The 13489-nt window shown below is 38.5% G+C and overlaps 1 protein-coding gene across 1 annotated transcript; it reads right to left on the bottom strand.

The window, feature by feature from the left end:
* Nucleotides 1-238: 238 nt before the first annotated feature.
* Nucleotides 239-10679, bottom strand: LOC307128485 (uncharacterized protein). The gene is made up of 3 exons (XM_079820387.1): nt 10658-10679; nt 8998-9215; nt 239-4202 (listed from the first exon to the last, which is right to left on the bottom strand). The coding sequence occupies exons 2-3, from the start codon at nt 9152-9154 to the stop codon at nt 2965-2967; spliced, it is 1395 nt and encodes a 464-aa protein (XP_079676513.1). The 5' UTR covers nt 9155-9215; nt 10658-10679; the 3' UTR covers nt 239-2964.
* Between the last annotated feature and the right edge of the window lie 2810 nt (nt 10680-13489).

Raw genomic sequence — 13489 nt, 5'->3', positions numbered from 1 at the left:
GTCTAGTGGAAGTAAAGTTGTGGTTGGCTGATAATATTGTTCAATTGAATGAAAATAAAACTGAAATTATTATTTTTGGTCGCTCAGCTTGTAGCAAGATGGTAAACGATAGTTTAGGCCCATGGAAGGTCTACCTGCATGATCAAGTAAAGAACTTGGGAGTCATTTTTGACTCATCCCTCATATTTGATCGACAGATAAAGACAGTGGTCCAAAATTAAAGACGCTGGTACAAAATGCTGTTGCAAGCTTTTTAATGAATGCTAGGAAATCATATCATGTTACTCCCTTGTTGTCTCTTTTGGGATAGCTACCAGTACAACTTGGGATACAGTATAAGATGGAATATTTACAGAATGAATCCATTATAATGTTGAAATTCAGACAAGTAATGAGTTTACATTCACCTACTACAGTCAGTATGTGTTCTCCTCCTATTCAAATTTGACACTGAAGGGGAGCATACAACATATTTGCCAACCGGCAACTATAGTTGCCACACATTGAAGACACATTTCAAGAAAGGAAAAAAAAAAAAGAATAAAAAAAACTGGGGAAAATAAATGCAGTAAAATGTTCACATTGGGACACCATTAACATGACTATGCTTTAAACCAGTGGTCACCAACCTTTTCAAGCCAAAGATCCCTGACCTCAGCCTTGATGAAAGGCAAGATCTACTTATAGATTTTTCATGGCCGATTCAGAGTTTTTTTTTATTTATTTCGAGAACATCTGTCGTTTTTTTTCTTTGCTTAAGCAAATTATTTTGTTGTTTATTTGCTCTATAACAGCCCAAACTAGCTTAAAAAATTAGCCATTTGAAATGTGAGGCAACCACTGCATTTTAATCACTACCCAAACAAAGGTACACACATGTAGCATGAGCAGTGTTTTTTTTATTTAAATTAGATTGCATAATTTCAAGACTTTATTCAGCTTTAGCTTTGTGAAATTGATACATAAGACACACCTGCACAAAACAAAAACAGATGGACTGAATAAAAATGCTAATTCACTTTTTGACAGTAGATGGTGCTTATGGAAAAGAAGCGTTTCTTTGGGTACCGCTGTAAAATGCCATCAAAACTGAGACAGTTTCGTTCAGAGATACATTAATTTAACCCCCCTCCCCTCCCCAATTCAATATTTATATTTTTCTTCCTATATTTCAAGCATCCCGAACAGTTATCTTGCTGGGACTATTTATACCTGGTCCACTTCGTGTTTTTACAGATCAGATATCTGATTTATCAGAACGATTCCATTTAAACTTGGTCACATAAATGTGGTGTCTTCAATTCCCACGTTATATGCATTTTTAATGGAGTTCACATCACCGAAATCAACAAATATGAGCTGCATTGTATTGATCAACAGCTAATTTCAAATCAAGGACTGCAATAGGAGAGAGAGTGGCATAAGCACTGATCATTTAGTTACTTTACTTTTAATGATAGTGATTGTGTATGAGCGTCTGCAACTTTTACTTTCCTTTGCGGCAGTTTGCTGAAGAGATATTCAGCTGCAGTAGCGCTGTCATAACTATAGCATCGGTCAATTTGTTGCTGTGTGAATTGAGGTTGCAGATAATACATTTTGGGAGCATAAGGAGCGATTTCGTGCCTTGATAATGTGTTTGTACGACTTTACACAGAGAGGCCGGATAGCTGGCCTGAATGGTTGTAACGTTAGTCAAGTGAAAGCAAAACTCACGTATCTGATATTTCACAGGGGTTTATTATCAGCGTCGTCGATCCCACGCGCACATGGGGCAGTTAGCAAAACACTTCACTAACAACTGTGTTACTGAACAGAAAATAAACAGTGAGAGCAACAGAAATATTACACGCATACATGCGACGTTCACAGCACGCGCTCCGTCCACGGCACGGACTGCCTTCTGCATTAAAGGAGCGGTACATAATTCTACTTGTTACATGTTGTTAATTATTTTTCGGTTATTTATCGGGAGCTACCGGGACAGTGATAAAGATCGACCAGTCGATCGCGATCGACGGGTTGGCGACCACTGCTTTAAACCATTCAGAAAAATTTGGGCACAAATGGGGAATTCAGGCCTCTTATGCTGCATTCACACCAAATGCGAATAGAGTGTCAAATTCGCGTCTAGTTGTCTCAATCGTGTCTACCCCGTCTTGTTGACGCGTTGCTCCAGGAGAAATATGTCATAAAACACCACTCTGCCGCTTTCATTTTCATTAAAAAATATACTAAACATTAATAGCAACACAAATGTGGTTCAGGCAACGCACTACCTACATTATCTTCACTGCATGTATATTTAAATAGCCTAAAAAATAATGTTATGAACCTCTCTTTGCCCTCAGTCAAAACGATTTGGCAGACAACAAATTATAGATTCATGACACTGAAGATCACCTGTTAGATCTACACAAGATGAATTATATCTCATGTTTAACCACTACAGACACACTCAGAACCAGCGGCAAACATTAGAAGGACTGGCCGAGGAAAGGCTGCTCTCACCGTTAATGAACGCCTGGATCTCACAACTCCAAAAACGCAAGATTATTTTTTTTTAAATAGGTGCTCTCTTTATAAATAAACCACTACATTCTCACCTGAAAAAGTCTTAAAACTCAATTGTGACACAATAACAGTAGTATTTTTATGCGGGGTTTCTCATCACGTCACTTAACCACGTGACAGCAGCAAGCAGGCTTCTGGTCCAATCGTGCAAGATGGTAGATTCGCGTGTATCGCACCGCAGGACCTCCAGACCCGCGTCAACGCGTCTTTACATTGACTTAACATTGAAATCACTCGCTCCAGACGCTCTATTTGCATTTGGTGTGAACGCAGCATAAGGTAATTTAATACCGTAACAATAATCAGCAATCATTTTACAGTCTCCCAAACATGAGGCATTTCCTGTCTGTGAAATTAATTCCACAATGATGACATATGAAACCAGTTCTCTCATACATGAATACTCATGTGGTACTCCAGGGCTTTTTTATAACTAAAATTTTTCCCACAGTGTCCACATGTGTACGGCTTCTCTCCAGTGTGAACTCTCATGTGCCTGGTAAGGCTTTCTTTTCGGGTGAAACTTTTTCCACACTGTTGGCAATTGAAAGGTTTCTCTCCAGTGTGAATCCTCATGTGGTTTTCAAAATGTTGTTTATGTGTGAAACTCTTTCCACACTGAGGGCAGGTGTAGGGTTGCTCCCTAGAGTGAAGTCTCATGTGAACTTTAAGGTTTCCTTTATTTCTACAACTCTTTCCACACTGAGGGCAGGTGTAGGATTTCTCTCCAGTGTGAACTCTCATGTGAACTTTAAGGTTTCCTTTATTTCTACAACTCTTTCCACACTGAGGGCAGGTGTAGGATTTCTCTCCAGTATGAACTCTCATGTGGACTTGAAAGTTTTCATGTTGATCAAAACCCTTTCCACACTGTTGGCAGATGTAAGGCTTCTCTCCAGTGTGAATTAGCATGTGGAGTTTAAGGTTTCCTTTTAGGTTGAAACTTCTTCCACACTGTTGGCAGGTGTAAGGCTTCTCTCCAGTGTGAATTAGCATGTGGCCTTTAAGGTTTCCTTTTAGGTTGAAACTTCTTCCACACTGTTGGCAGGTGTAAGGCTTCTCTCCAGTGTGAATTCGCATGTGCCTGTTAAGGATTCCATTTTCAGCAAAACTCTTTCCACACTGAGGGCAGATGTAAGGCTTCTCTCCAGAGTGAAATATAATGTGCCTGTTAAGGTTTCCTTTTCGGTGGAAACTTTTTCCACGCTGTTGGCAGGTGTAAGACTTCTCTCCAGTGTGAATTCTCATGTGTCTTTTAAGGCTTACTCCTGGAGCAAAACTCTTTCCACACTGTTGGCAGGAACAACCCTTCTCTCCTTTGTGAATTTTCATGTGTCTTTTAAGGCTTACTCCTGGAGCAAAACTCTTTCCACACTGTTGGCAGGAACAACCCTTCTCTCCTTTGTGAATTCTCATGTGTCTGTCAAGGTTTCCTTTTTGAGTGAATTTGTTTCCACACTGTTGGCAGGTGAAATTACTTCTAGTTCCCTTATTTTTAGCCTTTTTAGGCTTTTCAGGCTGTGAGCAACTAAAAGGTTTTTCTCCAGTTATTAAATCATGATTCTTAAATTGATCTTTCTCTTCCATTTCATTGAGTACTTCACTCTCCTCATTCAGCACCGTCAGGTCTAGGGCAAAAAGAGACAAATGCAAATTAACACCAGTTTAATGGTACAAAACAACAGGCAACAAAACATTTAGACATGTAAAGTATCAAAAACAACATACAACTAGATCCTATTCACATCGGCATCACACCAGGGTGTGGGCGGTGGTGTGGGGTTGGGGAGATAGCACACACATTGCTAGTGCGGAGGGCCCAGAAGTTTATGGAGGGACATTGATATAGAGAACACACATTTTCTGAACCGATCATGAAATTACTGACATAATCTAACACGTTTGTTTTCTTAGAGTCCTCAATGCCGAAGATTCTCTCTTTCAGTGGTCCTCTCACAGTATGGCCAAAGACCAGCTCTGATGGGCTGAACTTCAGAGACTCCTGCACCATTTCACAGATTGAGAATAAAAGCAAAGGAACACCTTCGTCCCACTCAGACCATGTCTCGAGGCAGTATATACTAAGCATTGCTTTTAAGGTCTGATGGAACCTTTCAACTGACCCCTGTCTCTCTGGGTGATAAGCACTGTGTATACGATGTGTAATATTGAGCGATTTAAAGACTTGAGCACACAATTAAGATAAGCCCCCTGATCAATCTGGACGTGATCAGTCTCAGTAGAACAAAAATGGTAAAGAACTTTGTTAAAGCTTTAACAACTGCTTGGGATGTGATTTTTTTCGGAGTGGAATTGCTTCCGGGTATCTGGTAGCTGTGCACATAATAGTCAATAAAAACTGGTTACCAAATAGTGGCATGGATTAATAATGATGCTGAAACAGAATGGGTTAACATGGAACAGTGCTCTGAACCCTTGTCAACACTAGCCTTTATGACACTGTAACGGATGGGCATGATCAAAAATGCTCTAGGCACCATAAAAACCTTCCCCCTTTCCCTTTGGTCAAACTTGATCACTGGCCCGGCCCAAAGAGTCGCAAACCACCTCTCTTCAAATGCCGTTATGACCTCTGCTCTCCTGAACGACCTTAGCAGAGATGATGCCTGGAACCCTCAAAGGCAGCACAGGAGACCAGACGCCAGCCATTTGGGCAAAGACTAGAGACAAACTTCCAATACACAAGGACATTGACTCTATTTTTACTCACAATCAATCTGTCCCAACTGTATACACTATTTCTTCTGCATTTTAATGCGTGTCCTTTTATATTAGCCTAGTTATGATTCTTTAGTTATGTTATTGCAACTTTTAATGCTGATATCCTCATTAATTTAATGTCTTCAAATCCCCATCTTGCTTGGTATCAAAAGAAACCCTTAATTTCAGAATTTATGGTGTATAGTATTTTTTGAATAAAATGCATCATAATATTTCTGCCATACCTTTGTGTAAAAACAGCACAAATTCTCCATGCCACCATAAACATGCAGATAGGGATAAGATAGAACAAGACTTTCTGCTGGTCATCTTTGATTGGTCACCTCACCAAATGTGTGTGAACTGATAGGGCCTTCAACCCTCTAGGCGCCACGGTCGAGTTTACTCGACAAGATGCGGCACTGAATGAAACGGCCGATTTTGTCAAATAGGGTGTCAAATTCCGTTCAAGCTCGCCTCCACTAGATGGCAGACATGTCATACTTCATCCCAGACTCAAAAAAACGTCATGCTTCAATACAAAACTTTTGAGTAAGAGTGCATTGAATCAGTGCGAACAAAAGCGGAGATAGTGTGCGAGTGAGTCATTTTATCAGAGCAATATTGTCAACGTCAGCGAGTATTTGCATTAGATTATTTTTATTATTGTTTTCTAATGGCATCAATAAAGCTTACCCACAATGAAATGTTGGGTCTTCTATTCGCGGACCCTGATTCTGAAGGGGAATATCTGCCTTCAGAAGATGACAGTGATTCTGAAAGTTAAAGTATAGCCCTACACCAAGCACAAACGGTGAATCCTTTGCCAAATGTAGATGGTCCTTTGCCCAATGTCAGTGGTGGAAACTATGTTTCCCGGGGTCGGAGTGTTCATCGCGAAGTTAGCAGGCGTAGTGTTGTGGGGAACAAGGCGGGAGATTTTTACCGCACTAGCCATGAAGCTCTGTCTTCTGACTGTGTGCATCTCCACAATCGCGGCGACAGTATTGTGGTGGAGACTTTGTCTAATGCCACTGGGTATGTTAGACGAGGCTGAAGTATTTATAGGACAGTTAGGGGGCAACGTGCAGGCAGGGTTTGTTTCTACCATTTATTAGTAATGATTTACACAGTTTGTTTACTATTTACCTGAGCATTCAGTATTGTGCAATATAGCATACAGAAGGTGAGGGACATTTTGGGGGGAAAGAAGTGCTGCATTTTATCATTTAAACGTGACTTTTCGTGAAAATTCTATAATCCAAGATGGCCACCACCATATGACATCTTAATATGCAAATTAGATGGGAAAATGTAATCCCTACATAAACTGTGGGTCATCTTTAATATTTCTCTAATTTACAGAAAGTCTCTATCTTTTATCACTTTTAAGATATAGCCTTTTGAGATGTCAAAATCGAACGTTTTAGGAAAAAGCCTCTGGCGCCTAAAGGGTTAAGGGTTCCCTGATTAGGCACATCTTTTTTGAGACACCACATTTCCTCCATCTTGCAACTATCTTTAAGTTAACTTTGTGGGAATCAACATGAAAAAACACAATTAACGCTTCAGCGCACTCCTAATGAAAACATCAAGAAACTCTGGACTCTATTGCATCTGGACTTGTTCAGCAACCGAAGTCATTGCACGTACAGTTCGCAACCTTTAGATGCGCTTCTAAGTCATTGTGCCCCTTTAAAGGTGAACCTGATTCTTTGATGTTTCTCATGGGTTGTGGTAGAAGCAGAGAAATGCTGGAGGGTGTGGGAAGATAGGAGACCACACACATATATTCTGGGATTGTCTGAAAATATCCACATTTTGCAAAGGGGTAAAAGGCTGAGATCATGAACATTCTGCATATAGATGTGCCGTCTACTCCCCTGTTTTTCTTGCTTGAAGGGATACCTCAGGATTGGTGAAGTAAAAACAAGAGATATTTTGCATGTACTCTAATTAAATGCATGGAAAACTATAACAATTAATTGGATGAAGCCACATTCTTCAACAATGGCCCAGTGGATAGAAAAACTTGAATCTATTTATAAAATGGAATATTTGACTGCCCGACTCCAACTGAAAGTGGACATCATCTTACAAAGGTGGACAGTATATATCTATATATCTGGATGCATTAAAAACGAATTGATCAATACAATCAGAACTGTTACTTATTTGCTGTTGTATTATTTGATTTTCCACATAATGTGTTTTCTTTGTTATCTTATTACTTATGTACTTTTTTCCTCCTTTACTTGAGTAAATGCTTTTATCAAAGAATGGTTAGTTCACCGTTTGATGTATAAAAATAAAAGTAAAAAAAACCACACAAAAAAACACACCAATGCAAATAAAGGACCAATGCAATCTATGACATGCTCAAAAGGTTCACCCATGACTGAACTGGGATTAAAGTGGCTGGTGGATTCACCTGGTTTGGTTTCCCAGCATACTGGCAAACTTGACAAGTCGTGCAATACTGTACCACATCACACTTCAAACCGTACCAAACAAATGCTGTAGAAACCTGGTTGTACGTTCTCGTCACCCCCTAAGTTTCCCGACAGCAACCGCCAATGAAAAATGTAAGGAAGCACAACCTGATAAACAACATTCCACTCATCCTCGATAGTATTATTTTCATGCCAGTTCTGAATCAGTAGTCATCTTTCACCAAAAATGAGACATTAAGTGCAGGTTTGTCAGCCAATTTACAGCATTTTACAAGTGAAACGTCCTTCTTTTGAGCTTCAACAAGTTTTTCACGAGTTACCGTCAATGTCAAAGGGTCACTCACTACAACCTCATTCCCCTGATCACTGACAGGAGACTTGTCTTCAGGCCTTTCCTCTGCCTCCTGATCTGCACATAAGTCAAACAAAGAGGCACTACTATCTTTGTTTCCTTGAGCATGAGATCACGCAAGCAGTAAACACATTTGGCTATTTCTGATACAATTCAGCCTGTTTTCGTGGCTGCAATGTGACATTTAACTGCTAATGTATTTCCTTTGTAAACAAAGCTCTGTGCACATCTGTGGGATGTGCTGAATAAACTAGTCCGATCCATGGAGGCCCCACCTCACAATTTACAGGACGTAAAGCAGGGCTCGACATTAACGCTTGTATGGGACAACTGGATTTTTTGAAGGGGCAAGTGAAAGAATTATACATGCCCGACGGAAGTAGCCTGATAAAACGGCATTAACAAAAAATAACTAGGGAATAACCAAAATGCAAGAATGATTCTGCATTCATTAGTGTACAGGTGCTGGTCATATAATTAGAATATCATCAAAAAGTTTATTTATTTCACTAATTCCATTCAAAAAGTGAAACTTGTATATTATATTCATTCATTACACACAGACTGATATATTTCAAATGTTTATTTCTTTTATTTTGTTGATTATAACTGACAACTAAGGAAAATCCCAAATTCTGTAAAAAAAATTTAAAAAAAATTCCGGACAAGCACATTTTTTACTCGGACAAGTGAATGACAGATTTTTTAGATTGTCCGAAGGACAAGCACGTGAACAAGCTTAATGTCGAGCCCTGTTTAAAGGATCTGCTACTAACATCTTGGTGCCAGATACCACAACACACCTTCAGGGGTCTAGTGGAGTCCATGCCTCGATGACAGCAAAATGGGGACCAACACAATATTAGGCCATAATTCAGCTTTGAGAATGAAACCAACCTGTTTCCTCAGTTTCTTCATGTTTCAAAATTAATACTTCTTCAATCTTCAGGTCTTCTCTCTCCTCTTTCTCTGTGTGTTCCTCAGTTTCTTCATGTTTCAAAATGAACACTTCTTCAAACTTCAGGTCTTCACTCTCTTCTTTAATAAACTCCATCTTTATAATTGTGTCACATGGATCTCAGTTGCTTCACCAGGAGTTTTTCAGTGTGTTTGTCCTGTTTAAGAATAATTAACAGAAAGAAAAATAAATCCAAAATCTCTCCTAGTTCAGTAGTTCAGTGCACTGGCAAGAGAGTGAGTTTTTATTTTATATATTTTTTTAAGTTTCAAAATGACAGAATTCAACAGCAGAATTTACAGAATTTCTTGACGCATTTTGTAAGTATGAATTAAAACATAACGATTTAAATAAAAATAAACAAAAAAGTTGAACTTAAAAGTAAAGGGCATCGCAATCGTGTTAAATTAATTTCACACTTTTTTGAAAAAGAGCAAACTTTGGTTTTAAATTACTCCATTTAGTTTGATGAATATGACATTTTCCTAATAACAAAAACAAATCAATAATATATATGTTTCTTTTGGAAAGTCATTCATTTGAATGAAGTAAAACAGATTTAAGTTCAGTTAATTTTAACACTTATAAATTGAGACATCTCATATCTAATGTGTTTCTCAGGATATATTCTGTCAATAATATTAAATGACTCTTCTTTGGTTTTATTTTTTACACAATCCCCACTAATCTTCCACTCAAATGAGGGAAACATATGAACCCAAACTAATTCAGATGGAGGAGAAGAGATTTAAACAAAAAGAGATCTAATCGATTGATTACTGCATTTATTACCAATTAAATCAAGTTGATCTAAAAAGAAATGTTTGAAGAGTTAATTATTTAAAAAGATTGCTCTGTTTTCCCTAACCATTTATTTAAGCAACTTGGTAGTATAATTTTTCTCTTCTAATTCTAATTTTAAGTCTTTTTGACGCAGGGTTTGGTTCTTAAACAACTTCTCTCACCCCTTTTTTATTTGGAATAATACGTATATCACACACCAAAACAAAATATTTTTATTATGAATTAGTTGTTGATATTATTATTATTATTAATTTGCTAGAAGTAAACCATCTATAGAAAATAAGTCCCTCGTCTCAGGTGAATTAAACATATGAAACTGCTGCCTCTGGGACTAACTCATGAGCTCTGAGTACGGCTAGCTTACACTGCACTTATACAGACAGGGGTTGAAGTATTATTATTCATTTGTTATTATTATTATTAATATTAGTTGGACTGTTGTTGAATTCCGATGCTCAGCTTTTGAGTATTACTGAACTATGCCTTACATTTAAATGCCTGTTAAAAAATATATATTATTGAATTCTATCATGAATTAATTCAATTAATCATGAATTCTATTATACAATTACACCTCTATTCATTCAGAGTGATGGACAAAAAACACTCAAAACTAACACAACAAATTAACAAAACAAAGCAATCGATCAATTGTCAAATTCAATTGACGTCTAAAGCTCCGGTTCTCTCGTCAGAAACTCACACAACACTGATAAATGTTAGATACAGTAATGCAGTGTTACATTGATAATATATCATGGATTCTGCTTCGCTTTGAACGCCTAAAGCACAAACCTCTCTTCAGCAGAATCACAACAGATGCAGGAGCGGTGCAGCCTTATGACGTCACATTGCAACACCAAAATAAAAGTCCTGTTCACTGCTGAGTCTAAAATCAGTGAAGAGACATTTACTTAGAAAAAAATCTATATTTAAAAATTCAGAGTTGAATGTATTGGTGAAATGCATTTAATATCACAATTGTAAATTAATAATACAGTTTACATTGAGAGTTAATCCCAGCAACATTTACGTTGTGGACGTAGTGTTAATTTTGTCACCTATTTTTAATTAGTCTTAGTCTTAGTCTTGTGCCAAATGTCCTTGTTAGTTTTAGTCAGATTTAGTCATTCACATATCTTTTTTGTTAGTCAAGTTTTAGTCGACTAAAGTCTTGTTATTTTAGTCTAGTTTTAGTCAAAGGAAAACTATATATTGTGTGACAAAATAAGTTACATAAAAAATATATATAACCTGTATAATGTATGTGCCACAACACCACAGCTAACTGGTTGATTTACAGCGTAGATGCCTAAAATCAGCATTATCTTATGAGACGATGGGCACAAATATCGATTTTGATCTTGATTCAGTATGAATTCATATGTATATAGCCTACTCTACATATAAGGCAAAATAAGTTTGCCTTTTAGCACTATTTTACACTTTTTTGTGGTTAAATTATATTTGCTTGCATTCTTTACTATTCACTATTATTAACATTTTAAAATTTAGTAAGCAGTTATGATCTGCAATACTTTTTGAGCAACTAGACTAGATACATGTATATTGATTTAAAGAGCCATCAAGGCACCTATAGTGGGTAATGGCATTACAAATAAAAATAAAAAATCCAGTCACGAAATGACTCTAATTTGCCTCTTTGCCTTGGAATTCTCTATTTTAACCTTAATTACTACATTAATTGTGATATAAATAATACAAATATTAGAAGAAACATGTTTTAAGTTGTCATTAATGGACAATAATTATTGCACAAATAGTATTTAGTACCAAAAGATCTCCTCAAAATATTCAATTAATATTATTGAACTCAAATATAGCCTATTTATTTTTAAAATAGTTAAGGTGTATGGTCACATTTGACCACCAATGAGTATGAGTGTGACTAATTAGTAAGGAAAACCTGAGCGTGAAATACAAGAAAACCATTAACATTAATGTTAACAATGTTGCTGCATCACCACTCTCCATATTAAAATGATACTGTAAATGTGGTTTACATAATAATCAATGCACACTATGCTGTATTGTTTACCAAAAATTGCTGCAAACACCTGTAAAGTGAAGCTGTATCCGCGGCTTACGACATTCAAATGTATTGACCATAGACCGTAATTGACACAGCGCTAGAAGTATTGAGTGCTCCCTGAACCACGTGACCTTGCGCGCCGCCGCGAGATGACAGGCTGGCAGCAACAGCTGTACGTATCTATGGCAACAGGAGTCTGAGAGCTGTACATGAGCAACAGCTGTACGTATCTATGGCAACAGGAGTCTGAGAGCGGTACGTGAGTAACAGCTGTACGTATCTATGGCAACAGGAGTCTGAGAGCTGTACGTGAGTAACAGCTGTACGTATCTATGGCAACAGGAGTCTGAGAGCTGTACATGAGCAACAGCTGTACATATCTATGGCAACAGGAGTCTGAGAGCTGTACGTGAGCAACAGCTGTACGTATCTATGGCAACAAGAGTCTGAGAGCTGTACGTGAGCAACAGCTGTACATATCTATGGCAAGAGGAGTCTGAGAGCTGTACGTGAGCAACAGCTGTACGTATCTATGGCAACAGGAGTCTGAGAGCTGTACATGAGCAACAGCTGTACGTATCTATGGCAACAGGAGTCTGAGAGCTGTACGTGAGTAACAGCTGTACATATCTATGGCAACAGGAGTCTGAGAGCTGTACGTGAGCAACAGCTGTACGTATCTATGGCAACAGGAGTCTGAGAGCTGTACGTGAGCAACAGCTGTACGTATCTATGGCAACAGGAGTCTGAGAGCTGTACATGAGCAACAGCTGTACGTATCTATGGCAACAGGAGTCTGAGAGCTGTACGTGAGCAACAGCTGTACATATCTATGGCAACAAGAGTCTGAGAGCTGTACATGAGCAACAGCTGTACGTATCTATGGCAACATGAGTCTGAGAGCTGTACGTGAGCAACAGCTGTACATATCTATGGCAAGAGGAGTCTGAGAGCTGTACATGAGCAACAGCTGTACGTATCTATGGCAACAGGAGTCTGAGAGCTGTACATGAGCAACAGCTGTACGTATCTATGGCAACAGGAGTCTGAGAGCTGTACATGAGCAACAGCTGTACGTATCTATGGCAACAGGAGTCTGAGAGCTGTACATGAGCAACAGCTGTACGTATCTATGGCAACAGGAGTCTGAGAGCTGTACGTGAGCAACAGCTGTACATATCTATGGCAACAAGAGTCTGAGAGCTGTACATGAGCAACAGCTGTACATATCTATGGCAAGAGGAGTCTGAGAGCTGTACATGAGCAACAGCTGTACGTATCTATGGCAACAGGAGTCTGAGAGCTGTACATGAGCAACAGCTGTACGTATCTATGGCAACAGGAGTCTGAGAGCTGTACATGAGCAACAGCTGTACGTATCTATGGCAACAGGAGTCTGAGAGCTGTACATGAGCAACAGCTGTACGTATCTATGGCAACAGGAGTCTGAGAGCTGTACGTGAGCAACAGCTGTACGTATCTATGGCAACAGGAGTCTGAGAGCTGTACATGAGCAACAGCTGTACGTATCTATGGCAACAGGAGTCTGAGAGCGGTACGTGAGTAACAGCTGT

This window comes from Gobio gobio (assembly GCF_949357685.1).
Source record: "Gobio gobio genome assembly, chromosome: 1".
NCBI classification, from domain to species: Eukaryota; Metazoa; Chordata; class Actinopteri; order Cypriniformes; family Gobionidae; genus Gobio; species Gobio gobio.
The sequence above is the reverse complement of the archived record's forward strand: the minus strand, read 5'-3'. Positions and strand labels throughout refer to the sequence as shown.

Coding starts and splice junctions, on each gene's coding strand:
- LOC307128485 (XM_079820387.1), bottom strand. CDS start 9,154: ATGGAGTTTATTAAAGAAGAGAGTGAAGACCTGAAGTTTGAAGAAGTG. Junction 4,203..8,997: donor TGAAGAAACTGAGGAAACAG/GTTGGTTTCATT, acceptor TTTTTGCCCTAG/ACCTGACGGTGCTGAATGAG.